At 40.7% G+C, this 15,383-nt stretch overlaps 1 protein-coding gene across 2 annotated transcripts in view; it reads right to left on the reverse strand.

Moving 5' to 3' along the window:
* The window catches only part of GOLPH3 (golgi phosphoprotein 3), a 41,292-nt gene that overhangs the window by 5,673 nt on the left and 20,236 nt on the right, over positions 1-15,383 (reverse strand). The window contains exons 3-4 of one of the 2 annotated variants that reach the window (XR_014787527.1): positions 10,902-11,016; positions 4,602-5,162 (exon numbers count right to left, since the gene is read on the reverse strand). Coding sequence is in view for 1 of the 2 variants with exons in the window: in XM_084833013.1 (XP_084689139.1) it covers positions 4,738-5,162; positions 10,902-11,016 (540 nt within the window). In the remaining variant the exon portion in view is untranslated. Of the gene's footprint in view, positions 1-2,432; positions 5,163-10,901; positions 11,017-15,383 lie in introns of those variants that run through there. The other variant, XM_084833013.1, reaches the window with a different exon arrangement.

Below are 15,383 nucleotides of genomic sequence, written 5' to 3' on the forward strand. Positions count from 1 at the left end.
TTAACAGCAGCTTTGGAGGTCCTGCTCATATGCCCGCTGGTAAGATCAATTAGCTTGTCAGGCACAAGGCACAGGCCTTCTCAGTGATAGCCCCACAACTGTGAAACTCCCTACTAATGAATTAGAAGGTCAGAAGAGCCCTGCTGGATCAGACCAAGGGTCCATCTAGTCCAGCATTCTGTTCACACAGTGGCCATGCTCAACTTCTTCAGTGCAGGCTTTAAAAACATCTCTTTTCCAAACTGCTTTTCCTGAATAGGTTGTAGGCTATGTTTCCCCCTATATTGAAATCCTACGGCTTCATTTAAAACATAGGTGGGCAGTATTCAGCCAGCCACAACTGTTTGCACACCCTCCCCATGTCGCTGCTGCCATTGCCCCAATCCAAGCAATTCGCCTGGGAAACAAGGCATGCGGGGAGTGCACACCTTGTTTCCCAGCAGAATTGGGCTTTCCATAGCCTACCGAACATTCAGAGGCTTATCCAGCTCATTTCTGAATAGACATGCTTCCTACTATAAATTAGAAATGAAATTTGGGGAGCTGAATTTTTCTCCCCCACCCCCACCAGAGAGCTTCTCCAAAACATAATTTGGCCATCAGGATAAAAAGGGTTTGTCACCCCTGATTTAGAGTGTGTTAAGAGCAAAAACCACCCACTTTTACAGAAGGCATTTCTGTTTCTCTGCAGTGGTCAATATTCTGGGTTTGCTTCCTCTAAGGTAAATTAAATCAGCAAGATCTAAAATCACACCTGAAGCAGACACACAACAGTGTTAATCATGCTCAGGGGCTCACTGGAAAGAGGCACAGTTGGAGCAGTGAATCGTACACACAGCAACCAGGCACCCCTGTGGGTAGCAACTTTGGGCTCACAGGAGCCTTTTAGATTTCTTTTGACACACTAGCAGTTCTCTCACAGCACACCAGCATGCTCTGGCCCAGTTCGGGAATAGTAATACTCAACATTTGTATAGCACTTTCAAGTGTGCAAAGCACTTGACATACATTATCTAGTTGTAATCTCATAGTTACTTAGCTAGGGCCTTCCCCTATAGCATTTTCATGTTGAAAAACTGCCCCACAAGCACTGTTTGTAATATACCTACTCTTTATCTGGGGCACAAACTGCATATATAGCAGGTGGAGGGGTGTTTAGTATGTGGATCATTTGGCTTACAGGGAAGGAGTGAGGCTGGGGAGCCATATGGTTCATTTCAACTCTGATCTTCTCCCCCTCACTGTCACAAAAAACAAACATAGGGGAAAATGTAGTGTCACTCTTCCAACTGTGATCTATTCACAATGAGATGATCTTCCATAATCAAAAAACGTGCACGCTCCCCAGCTGCATTTGCACCTAAGCTCACCGTTAGGCATGTGGCGAATGCAAGACACTATGTTCATTTGAACAGATGTGATAAAGGCCAGGGCTTTCTGGTGCCTGACATTTTGCAAGACTATGTGAGGAACAACTCCACAGGCAGTCTAGATAAGGATATTGTCAACACCTACTGTCAGGACTTTTCCCTGCCATCATGCCTTGGCATCTTTGGAAATCTTCAAATGCCTGGTTTGCAAAACTCTGCCGAGAGAAGGTGGGGGACATTTTGAAGAGCTTGGCTGAGTTCCTGGACTAAGAAGATAGTGCAATGAGGAACACCAAGCAGAACAAACTCAGAACCTGCCAATCACTATAATTCCAGGCACTTGTCACACACTTCCAAATTTTCCTCCATGGTACTGACCAGTCTGAAAAACAAAGACTCCTACATCTTATTTTTAGCTTTCACTCCCATCTGGACTAAGTTGCTCTGAAGAGTTGCTTCAATTAAGAATTAACATTTTTAGGCAACTGGTTACTGCATGGCTGTCATCACATCATGAATCCCAGAATTTGGTCTGTGATATGAAACCTAGTCCCTTTCTCAGATGCTTGCAATTGTAAGACAGGAGCACGCTTCTGGCTGTAAAGGTAAGCTTTAGAAGATGAACAGCATGTCCATGTGGTGGCTATGTGGTGCAGGATTCGAAGGTGTCAGAGAAGTACTTCTAGAAGCCATGGTGTGCAACTTTCTGTCAGCATTCCACACATCTCATTTTTTTCTCCCATGTTACCATTCCTCTATTATAAAGGTTCAATACTTTTAAGATAGTTATTCAGGTGTAATGGCAAACCATGGTTTTCTATAATGTCTGAACCAACACCATCAATTAAATCATGTTTTCTGAGTGGCTGTCAAACCAGAATCTGGAAGTGCAGTTTGAAGCTGGTTTACAAACCACAGTTTGGGCAAATTATGGTTTGCTGTTACATCCAAACAAAAGAATGCATGTTTTGGGATGTTGAGCCACCCCTGGAGGGCACTGTTTGGGATACCATCCAGAGATTTTCAGGCAAAGCATGGGAAAAGGAAACTATACATCTGGAACAGAATGTATTGTATTAGATAGTATTGTTCGTTTCCATGGTTTGGCTGAACCAAAACGCAAGTTCTACTTAGTCTTATGTAAATCTCCCTAAATCTGTATCAAAAATGAGAGCTTGAAGTTCCAAACAACATTTTGTGTCCGGTTTTTGGACAGTGCTGAATCCATATTGAATATACATGTAATGCATTTAGTAAGAGTATTTCTTAGAATACACATCCCTCTCAATATCCCACAAAATCTGTAACTTGCTAGAAAAGGTCTGAAAGAAATCCTAGATAGGGTTGTGACCTAATGCCTCTCTCACAAAAGGGAAATCACTCCTAAGAAAAATGGTCCATAATTTTCAGCTTCACATACTCTAGTATTTACAGAAGCAAAAGAACCCATCACCTGCTCCAACCTCTGGTTCACTACAGGAAAACCCAGATTTCTCTTTCATGTTGCTAAATCAGAGAGGGCTCAAAAAATCTCAGATCAAACTTTTGTCTTCATGTTTTCCACCAATTTGAACTGCTTGAAGAAGCTGATCCAAGCAGATATGGGTATCACACTACTTACAGACTTTCCCAGTAATGAGAGAATTAGTCCTTATGTAGTGATCAGAATTTTACGTCATAAATCATGGCACTTTTTAGAATTAGGATTACAAAATACAAAATTACATGCTTGCTCTGTTTCAGGCACTTTCAAGATCATAGTTTATTTACTGTAGGTAAAAAGCTAGTATACAGTTGGGGATCCCTTTAACTTTCAACTACAGTTATATACGTCATTTAGTATTTTCTGCTTTCAATATTAAACCAAGCGTTTCTCAACACCTGCCCCACTATTCGTGTGTTCTGTTATTTCAAACAAAAAAGGAAAATAAGTCAGTCTTTAATTTGTTCACTGCATATTTACATTGTGAATGGAGCTAGAGCAAGCAATGGTAAAGAGGTAATAAACTTTAAAAAGCCAGTTTATATATTTTACAATAATGTGCTAATCAGCATAATTGTATATAAAAATTAAAACATAGTAGAGCTTCCTACTACAGAAGTCTTAATTGGTTGAACTGTAGTCATCACCTGCTAACAATTTACATGCAACACTTGGTAAGATTGTCAACTGATTTTTTTGAAGTGTTAAGTAGATTAATGACATGAGACACAATATTAACTTGTGTACAAACAAAAATTGAAAACTGCACCCAAAAATTGTACCGGTCACAAGCCTCTTCCAAAAAAGAAAATGATAAAAATAGAAACAATGATAAAGTGGTCGCATCATAGAATAAATGTTACAAAGGCAATGCATAGGCAGATTTAACCTGGATGGCACAAACTCCAGAGACACTAGAAAGAGAGGTGTCTTATAGTCACACACTTACAGGAGGCCCGTCTTTTCACCAATAGGCAATGGCTGAAAGTAAATAATGGAGCACCAGATGTACAACTAATTCAAATTTGAAAATTACTAAAATGTGCTTGTGAGTTAATATACAATCCTCACTATATACAGACTACACTGGAATATATCCCATCCCAAAGCAGCTCTGTGAAACAAGTGGACCTTTCTTTACTAGCCTGAGGATTCAGAGCTATTTAAAAAACAAACAAAAAGTAAAAACAGATTTGCACAGACAGCAAAATGCATGAGATGGCTGAACTATTTATTAAGCCAACCTGGAGGTATTCCTATTTTTAAAGTTGTCTGAGCACTTCCAAATGAATGTCTAGGAAGGAAGAGGACAATCTATCATCAGATGTTGCTGTTGCGCTGATCTCTGCTCCATTGCAGTAGGGTTCTGTGTTGAGATTCCCACACAAGCCTCAATGATTTAATAGTGCTTCTCAAAACCATACCCCAAGACTTCTAAGATAATTAACTTTAGTGATTTCAAGACGTCTTCCTAATTTTGACCCAAGATGCACTGCTGAGGCAGATCATACTGCTGAATCAGCTGGAAACCAGGTGCTTGTTTCTCTCCTGGGAGTTGCCTTCTGCATGAAACCAGTGGAAAAAAGGGAGTACAATACAAATTCGGATGAAGTAACTTAAATCTGATACAAAACAGAATGCCAATGTGACAGTTGAGAATTGACCATGTTTAAGAATAGGAAGCTCTCTTGTACCAGAATCCTGTATTAGACATACACATACACGAAAAAACAGAACACACCACCTACCATTCCCATGAACAAGAGCTGATTTTCACCACATGAGGAAGAGAGGTGCAGGTGACAGAAAACATGAATCGGCAACAGAAGATAAACTGATTTACATGAAATGGGAAAGAAGAACACTTGAGCAGTCTGATTGCAATTATTTTGTGAAGGCTGCTACCACAGCCCACAGGACCTCATTTGTGTTGGCCTTCATACATTCAACTTCAGGATCTAAATCCAGGAGCTGCCGCACCCTCTTTGTGGCTAGGTCATACTGCTCATCCAAAAGGGGGGCAAAAGCGTTCTCAAGGACATCTGAAGCATGGGCTAAGTAAATGAGAGCCAACAAGCGCTTGTCCATACGGTGGGGATCATTCACCCATCTGTCAAGAACGGCTTCTTGAACTTTCTTGATGAGGCGCTGCTTAATGTTGTTGTTGGTGAGAGGGTGCGTGGTCATGTCAAAGAGGAGAAAGTTCTGTTTCTCCGTAGTCAAAACCCCCTTTTCCACTAGGTTTTTGGCTAATCGTTCACGTACGTTTCTTAACTGGTAGTGCAATTTTAATGGATTCCATGTCTCACCTGAAAAAAAGGCAAACAAAAAAGCCCCCTGAATGTTTAGCTGATACTTTGATTGTTAGCATGGGTAAAAGACAGAACAGCAGGCATTAACACAGCAATGTCAGGCAAGGATATAGTAGTAATTGTCACATGGTATAAAAGAAGTAAAAAGGACTTAATGATCTACTGCACCAAGGCCAGGGGAGGGGAACCTCTTTCAGCCCAAGGGCCGAATTCAGTTTCAGAGAAGCTCTTGTAGGTTGTATTCCAGTGGTGGGTGAACACAAAGGCAAGAGGGGCAGGGCCAAAATACCAACCCCCCGCCCCTGCATTTTTAGCTTAAAGCTCTTATTGCCAGGAACTCAGCCTTAGTAGAGGCATTTCAACCTTTTAGAATGGGAAAAATTGCACAAAAGCCAAGAATCCAAATGATTGGTGGCTAATGGAAGGGGACATGGCCTTCTGGGACCCCAAGCAGGCCGTATTTGGCCTTCAGGCCTGAGGTTCAACACTCCTGGCTCTAGGATGAGCAGCTTGCCAGAAATACTCTGAGAAGTTCAATCCTCGCAGACTTGTGTAACATGGAATGGCTCCTGGAACCTCCCCACAAGTAAATCTCAAATGTAACCCAGTTAGGGAGGTGAAATGCAATTTTCATGTCATAACTTTAGTATGACAACAAATCCATCCCCTCCTTCCAGTGTGAAGGAAGAGTTTCTACACAATGTAGCCAGCTGTGTCAATGCTGGCTGGCTGGCTGACTATATATAACACCTATGCTGTTTTCAACAAAACTGGTAACCCCCCAAAGCTACTATTTATAATACCCACTAAATATTTTAGAAAAACCTTGTAATAAATGTTGAAGGAAAATGGCATAGGGGCAGTTGCCAGTTTAAGAAAGCCCATCATCAAAAACCAAATGGCAAAGTATCAGCTTCCTGTCATTCAGTATCCTTGCTAGATTCTGAGAAAAGTTGCTGTCTGTCTTATTTGGAGTCATCAATTAAACTAAGTTTATTCTGTGTGTATACACAGAATTAATTAATTCTCATAATTAATTCTCATAATGAGATATTACTTACATGTGCTAAAAAATCTACCCTGAAGAAAATCATCCACCTGATGAAAACTTCCAGCCACATTCTCACTAATAAAGTAATATCTTAAAACTCTGAAAAATACACTGGGTGTTGTAAGGGAACACACAAACTCACTTCACAGGTTTACATGCTAGGGTCTTGTGAAACAAACCCAAGATGAACAATTAAGGGGGGAAAAAACTTTGCTCCACAAAAATAATCTGAACATTTAACTGGATTTTGTAACTCTGTTTTGGCTTTCTTCAATAGCTTGGTGACACCTTGTGACCAAACTGTCTAACTACAAGGAAGTCTAAAAAGCAACCTGTTCTACCTTCAGAAATTTGAGCTCTTTGGGACTTGCGCGAATATTCTGCAGGACTCATCTTCTTATGATATTCAAAAGTAATGGTGAATAAACTTATCGGTATATTTTATCAAATATACTTCTTTGTTTTAAGACTGAATATGTTTAAGCTAGAATCCTGCAAAAGCATCATACTGTTGTAAAAAAAAGATTATTGCCCTGCTGCAAGTACCAGCCCCATCCTGAGCCTGAAATCTGCTGAGAATACTTGCACAACAGGGTCAAACCAGGTCAGAAAACAGATCACCTCTGAAAAAGGAAAGCAACCTTCAGTTCTGCCCAACCCCAGTGAACTCTGCTAGGAAGGATCAACATGCAATTGAAAGGGATTTCTGAACTGAATTTCTTACTGAGGCAGTAAATCTGTGAATGGCTGTACCAGAGTAGGGTAGGGCCTCATGTGACTGAATGTCCCTTCATACAATAAATTTTAAAAATCCCTGCCCATAGAAAACTAGCATGTCAGGGGAAGGCTAGATTAACTGTTTTCCATGAAATTAGTGTTCTATATGGGCAGTGAGTTTGTTGTGTGCGCGTGTGCGTGCACACATACTCAATCATGTGATTCCCCTATCTACAGTCTAAAGTGTCACAGCCCAGATAAAGGTTTATTACCTCAGTAAGAACTAGAGTGATGGTTCTACCTGCAGAAATACATACATTATTATGGTTTTGATGTTTGCCATACAGAAAGGAGAGTTAGTATTTGATGGATCTACATATTGCAAAAGTATGGAAATGCAGATCAGAACTCTGCATCCTAGGAATTGCAGCTTTAAAAATTAAAATTAGAATGCACTGACAGAGAAATGTTTGGAAATGTGTGGAGTCTAGTGTACCTTTGAAACCGCCAGGGAACTGTGAATAGTTGCCAATAGACAAGGTTGGAACTTGAGTGCTTCATAAAATTCCCTGCCTCTCTTCCATAATGCATGTTCCCAATCAGGTTCCCTGGCCTACAATTTCCAAATATCAGTGACACATCTTCCTTCCTGTTTCCCCTCCACTTACACCATCAAAAGTCCTAACCTTGGAACCAGAATTATGCAAAGTACATTTACATCATAATAGCATTTTTACACAGGCCTTTCCTTAAGTGCTGAGAGCACCTCGCAAGCATTCTTTTAGTAATCACTGCTAGCCTATTTTGAGAGGCTACTGCGTTATCCCCATTTTACAGCTGGTAGGGCTGAGAAGACAGGACACATAACATGTTTATGGACGAACTGAGATTTCAGTCAGGGGCCAGAGGCTTTCAGTGCTTAGATCATTCTGAGACACTATGCAACACCAGCTGCTCTGCTAAAAATGCTTAATTTGGGAAATGAACTCAAAGAACAGAATGAGATTATCTTTGAAACTATGAACACACCCCACTACCAGGAAAACTCCAGGTTTTTCTCATTTTCATCCTGTGTCCTCCACCCCCATTCCTGCATAGTAAAGGCACATGCCATTGAGGTTTAAGAATGCAATCCTCAACCCATTTACTAAGGAATAAGTTCCACTAATTTCACTGGGACTAATGTGTGAGTAAACATCATGCTGTACATGTAGGATATTTGATAAAGGTGGACAAATCTTAGTAAGCAAAGGAAGAAGAAAGGAAAATAAGAGTGGATGAGGAACATGCACTGAGTTATGGAGAAGAAATAAAAGACAGCAGTTTCTCATTGCCATCTGACTAAACTGTATTCTCAGTTAGGAAAGCGTGAACTGCAGCATTGGCCTTTACAATGCAGAGAGCACTTCTTAGTCAGGAACACCTTGTATGCTTTTAAGAATGTTAAAGAACAAGAGTTTCTGTCCAGTTGTTCCTTAATAAAACCACCTGCTTCCCCCCTGCCCTCATGCAAAAAAGTAATGGGTTTTCTGAATATCCATCTCAGTGGCTCCTGGTACATTTCAAATGGATGTCCAGAGTACAGCATGACAAAGCCAAGAGTTAGTGATGCAATTCAAGTCGTTGAGGCATTACACGGAACTGGTTCAGCCTCATCTTGCCTTCTTGAAAATGAGGATAATAAAGGATGCTGTGAATACTCAAACATACAGTCATGTGAAAAAGAAAGTACATCCTCTTTGAGTTCTATGGTTTTACGTATCAGGACATAATAAAAATCATCTGGTCCTTAGCAGGTCTTAAAATTAGGTAAATACAACCTCAGATGAACAACAACACATGACATATTACACCGTGTCATTATTTATTTTACAGAAATCAAGCCAAAATGGAGAGCCATGTGTGAAAAACTAAGTACACCCTTACTGCTTCCATAGGTATGAAGAGGCCAAGTAGCAGCCAGGTGCTGCTAATCAAATGCCCTTGATTAATTGATCATCAGCAAGTGTGACCACCTCTATAAAAGCCAAAGTCTCAGGAGTTTGCTGGTCTCGAGCATTCAGGTGTGTGTTAACACAATGCCAAAGAGGAAAGACATCAGCAATGATCTTAGAGAAGCAATTGTTGCTGCCCATCAATCTGGGAAGGGTTATAAGGCCATTTCCAAACAATTTAAAGTCCATCATTGTACAGTGAGGAAGATTATTCACAAGTGGAAAACATTCAAGGCAGTTACCAATCTTCCCAGGAGCGGACACCCCAGCAAATTCACCCCGAGGGCAGACCGTGCAATGCTGAGAAATTGCAAAACATCCAAGAGTTACATCTCAGACTCTACAGGCCGCAGTTAGCATGTTAAATGTTAAAGCTCATGACAGTACAATTAGAAAAAGACTGAACAAGTATGGTTTGTTTGGAAGGGTTGCCAGAAGAAAGCCCCTTCTCTCTAAAAAGAACATGGCAGCACGGCTTAGGTTTGCAGTTGCATATGAACAAATCACAAAGTGGAGATGTTTGGCCATAACGCACAGCGCCACGTTTGGCGAAAACCAAACACAGCTTATCAGCACAAACATCTCATACCAACTGTCAAGCATGGTGGTGGAGGGGTGATGATTTGGGCTTGTTTTGCAGCCACAGGACCTGGGCACCTTGCAGTCATTGAGTCGACCATGACCTCCTCTGTATACCAAAGTATTCTAGAGTCAAATGTGAGGCCATCTGTCCGACAGCTAAAGCTTGGCCAAAATTGGGTCATGCAACTGGACAATGATCTGAAGCACACCAGCAAATCTACGACAGAATGGCTGAAAAAGAAAAGAATCAAGTTGTTGCAATGGCCCAGTCAAAGTCCAGACCTCAACCCGATTGAAATGCTGTGGCGGGACCTTAAGAGAGCTGTGCATAAACAAATGCCCACAAACCAGAATGAACTGAAGCAATGTTGTAAAGAAGAGTGGGCCAAAATTCTTTCACAACGATGTGAGGGACTGATACAGTCATACAGAAAACGATTACTTCAAGTTATTGCTGCTAAAGGTGGTTCTACAAGCTACTGAATCATAAGGTGTACTTAGTTTTTCACACATGGCTTCTCCATTTTGGCTTGATTTCTGTAAAATAAATAATGACACGGTATAATATGTCATGTGTTGTTGTTCATCTGAGGTTGTATTTACCTAATTTTAAGACCTGCTAAGGACCAGATGATTTTTATTATGTCCTGATACGTAAAACCATAGAACTCAAAGAGGGTGTACTTTCTTTTTCACATGACTGTATGCTAAGCACGCTATACATGCATTCATTTTGCTGAATTCCTCTATGGCATCCCAAAATCTAAATGGAAGCACCCTCATCATCCCTTACTGCATCCCCCTAGCTCCCTCAAACGAGGAAACACCAGGTTTGTAAATCACTGCCAACACCTAGTCAGCATGCATGAAGAAGCAGAGAGATTGAAAGAGTAGAGCTGTACATTTTCAAGATGGTAACAGACCAGAAAGTACAGGCAGATCATCATAGGAACACCTCCAACTACAAATAGAAGGAATTTGAGGAGCCCAAAGAAGGGACAGTGAGCTGGACCAAGTGAGTGAACAGCACAGCCACTCCCAATTGCAAGTAAACAACATTAGGAACAACCCATTGCAAGTCTCCAGAAACATGACAGAAACACACACACACACACACACACATCCTCCCACACATACACACAGATAGCAATGCATGTTGCTTGGTGGGTGTATCACTTTGGGGGGAGCATTAACTGCTTCCTACCACCCCCAAATTTAACTGTCATAGCATCTAACATTGCTGCACATAATGTGGACAGATGACAACACGTAAGTAGGAACATGCCAAGCTCGAAGCTTGAAAATGTACTCCTCAAAAACCAGTGATGTACTGCAGCCCAAAATAGTTTCTTAAGCATTAAAAAATGTTAATATTCTATAGATGTGTCTTACCACTAAGCAGCTCTATCCAGTTCTGCACTGTTTCAGGAGGCTGCGTATCTTTAATGTGCTTCAGAGCTTCGTCAAGTAGAACATCCCCTGTAGGAGCATCTGATTTGCAGATCACCTGGTGGGAAATATGAGAGTTCACTCCAGCACCTCAAACTTTTGCTTTTAATTTCTTAAGCACCAAGGGTAGTAAAGGTGTGCCAGCACTGAAGGGCTACTTTTTACATATCTAGGCTCAATGTTGGAATGCTGTCGCTACCTTGACAGTGTCATAACCTTTCAGAAACCCAGCAATCTTCAACATTATTCATTTACACTATCAAGTCTGCCAAAGGAACTGCATTTTATTTGAAAAGAAAATTCCCAAAATCCATATTGTAATACCTTTATTAGGCCAACTCAAAAGTCACAAAATACTGTGGAAACTTTTGCGTTCTCCAGAACTCTTCATCACACAAGATGGTAAACAAAGCAAAAGTGGAGGGGGAGGGAAAAAGTAGCTGATGTTTAAGCCATAGAGTTTGCATTTGGTTATAGTATTAAGATGGAAAGTGGGAGGAGGCTTCAGACATTCAAATCTGGCTCTACCTGGTACTGAAATGGTTTTAGGTTGCACCTAGGATCCTCCCAAGAGGGTGCTGGGAAGAAGAAATAAACAATGGTTGATCCACCTTTAAAAAAAATAAAAATAAAACCCAGCTGTACTGAGAACCATCTCCATCCTTAGGAAACACACAGCTCCTTGGTAGGTGGAAATCTGAAGTAGATGTACAGTCTTAGTCCTCAACTTGCAGACAGTGGCTGCATTCGGACATCACGATAACCCATGATGGCTTAATAAGCTACTCACTGTAGCTTATTTTTTAAATAGTCCACAATATTTTGCCAAACAATCAGGCTAATAAGCTACTGTGAGAAGCTTATTAAGCTACTGTGTGTAATTTCACTCACCCCCACCCCCTGCCCTGCTGCAGTCCTCCCGCCCGAGCAATGGCACTGTTTCACCTCATAAAGCCCTGGAAGTTTGCAAGATTCAGACAAAACTTCATACACAGCCTCCCCCAGTCAGAAGGCACCCGATCCACCATCAAAACCCAGCTCAATCACTCACCAATCAGCAAAAATCCAAGCCCATCAGACAACATGATAACCCATGATGGTTTAAATAACCGACGCTGCAGACCATGGGTTATCAGAGTGGGTTATTTTGGCCAAATAACCCATCATGGATTTAAAAACTCCCACCAGATGATACAATAACCCACAATGGGTTAATCAAGCCATCATGGCTTCATTAACCACGCTGTGGTTATCGTGACGTCCAAACCCAGTCAGAGCGACTTACCACTGTAACCATCAAAATCACTATTTTTTAACCAGGATGTTCTAAAAGACTGAGGTTCACTCATTAATAAAATACCCCCTTAAAAACCTGCAAGCCACATTTCCTTCTGGGCTCCTTCCAGACACTACACAGCTAAGTAGAAAATGAAGATTTAGACACTGATCATCGGCCAGCCAAATATTGGCAACTCATTGATCTGGTTTGCATGTAACGACAATCTATCAGTTTAAAAACTGATGGGCTGTCATGCACAAATGGCAACAAGTAGGTGAGCTGCCTGCAGCATGCCCACCTCTTCCACTTTTACGCCACAACCCACAGTTGCATCCTTCGCAGGTTGTGGAGTGTAACTTCTCAACCTGGACCAACGAGTTGTTTAGGGGCTGAACAACCCTGCAATTAACCCAACAACAAACCATGGCTTACCATATCATTTTCTATATAATCCTAGATTTTATATAATCTAGCTTGGTTACCAACCCATTTTTTGTATAATCCTTGGATCTTGCAAATAGGCATACAGAAAGGTATGCAGAATTGCCTGGTATCTCTTCCATTCCCCATACATCGTACTTAATAGAGGTAAACCCCCTGATAAAATAATGTTACCCTAAACATACACTTTGAAATCAGGGGAAGTAATTAGCATGCTTCATAAAAGTGATTCTTCCAATGAAAGCCACATTAAATATCAGTTAATTATTTATAATGAAGAAATAACTCCTTTAACATGCATTCCATCTGACAAAGATCAATTCATTAGAAAGAATATTTGTTCTATTATGGAGACTAGCAACAAAAATTGCCAAAATTTTAAATTTACAAAATGATCACAATAGAAGATAAGCTGAAAGACCCATTACATCATTTGGAATTTCAAAACTACATATAAGTTTTAATCACATGTTCAGTACACTCATTATATTCTATAGAATCTCAAATGAAATCCATGGTTCTAGTTGTTTGAAACACTGTCAAATAACCTTTAAAAAATATCTAAATCTAGCACAAACATTTATTTGGAGCAGAGGGAGAAAGGGGGGGGGTTATTCTCTCATCAAATCTTCAGCTTCAGTGCCTCTGGCAAGCCAGTGTCCAGCGGCAAGGCCTTGCTGAGGAATGTTTAGCAAGTCCTTCACAACATCTAGGAAATGTTATACCTTAAATGTTCTCTAATCTCAACCAGAAGGTGAATGTGGCAAAACAGGGATAAAAGCTGGGCTGATTTCAATAAATACTTCATGAAGGATTTAATATTAAACACATACCCTTGTGGTATAAGTTTTTAATAAATCTGAAACATATTACTGGTTTGCTATGCATGCCAAATAGAGCACTTTGTCATTTGTACTAATAATCTAGGTTTAACCATCAGGATCTAATAGCATGCAGTTTGTTGCTATGGATGAACAGCTCCGCTACTTAGCACGAACTAAAAATCAATGGGTTGGATCCAGATTTCAGTCCCACAGGCAGAAGGGGGGGGGAGTGACTTTTGCTAATTCCCCATCCCCACCCCCCACAGCCACTTGTGCCCTCCAAATATCTGCTCTGGATTTGGGGAGCCCTCTAGAAGAGATTTTTGGAGGGTGCAAGCAGCTGCAGAGTGAAGGAGTTGCCTCCCTCCCTTCCACCAACAGGATCAAAAATTTGATCCACTAGATCAAAATGCCTCCTCTGGCCAGAAGCAGCCTTTCCATTCACAGAATGCGAAGCCTGGATCCAACTCTATATTTATTTCATTTCTATACCACCCAAAAGCCAAAGCTCTCTGGGCGGTTCATAAAAATTATACGATGGCAGAAACTTTTTAAGCATAATATACAATTTTCTTAGTAAATGTCTTCTCTTCATGGTGACCCATTTTATTACAAGGGTTCTGAAATATTAGTGTTTATTTTGGAAAATTCTTTCAATATTCACACAGAATAAAAAATGTTATTTCCTAACAAAACAAGGATTAAGATGACTCCATATATTCCAGGATTAAGTCGACTCCATATAGGAGACTTGAGAAATGGTCACTTTACAATCTGGGATGGGGAGAACAGTCATGGTGCAGCAATATTCCTGCCTCATTTCTCTTCACAGTTAATAAAATCTTCTTTATATGTGTGCGCATTCATGCATACCGGGCTGGAGGAGGCCTGAAAAAGTTTTGCATGCAAGTAGTGCATGTAACTGGTGCTACCCACAATTTAAATTATCTACTCTGCCACTCTATTTCTTCGGTGGTATTTTTTTGATAGTATTGACTATTAGCAGGGGACTTTTAAGCAAATGGAATAGCTGTACAGCTTATTTTAAATAATTTTGTTGCCCACACTCTGACTCACCAGGCTACGCCCTCCAAGCTGCCATTCTTTGACTCACCAGGCTATGCCCTCCAAGTTGCCTAGCTGGTGGGCCCCAGAGTTCTGGTAAAAACAATGCATTCCACAAGCCTACCTACTTCTGTTCTAGACTACATGTTACTGCTTAAAGTTAGAATAACCTTCCTGCTCATTTTCAGTTCATGACCTAGACAGCAAAATTGTGAAAATACCCTTACCACAGAAACAGCATGAGAAGTACAGGCTCAGGCAAAGGTTTATCAGGACAGAACATATATGCAACAGAAAAACAGGATCACATCTTAACATGGGGTGCTTGTCTTTCTGCAATCCACTCACTGGATGTAATGTTTACACAGGACCAACATGTGTGGAGTACAATCACATAGCTCAATTCATGAAGCTCTGAAAATCTGAGGAATGACTGTGAATTTTAAGTATATGTATGCTGGGCTCTATGCACGCGAAGCTTCACAAACAGTATACCAAACGCACAGGCCTCTCTGATGGACAAAGAGATGGGGGATCCTGCTCCCCCACTATGCATACCTTCTACCCAGCTGGAGCCTCATTTGAAAGTATACCTTAAACTATATAGTAACTTGCTTGCTCAGATTAATTTCCAAAGCACAACTTTTACACTTTCCTTAAAACTACCCAATTTTTTTAAAAAGAAAAAGTAATGGGAGCTATTATTTTCTTGGTATTTCAAGAAACATTCCTGCATTTCTGACAAACCAAAGAATCTTGGAAGCTTTGTGGGGAACACGGGAGATCCATTTCAACCTAATCATAATTAAATGCAGC

This window comes from Heloderma suspectum, chromosome 2 (assembly GCF_057233095.1).
Source record: "Heloderma suspectum isolate Gila_16-S chromosome 2, 16-S_ref, whole genome shotgun sequence".
NCBI lineage: Eukaryota > Metazoa > Chordata > Lepidosauria > Squamata > Helodermatidae > Heloderma > Heloderma suspectum.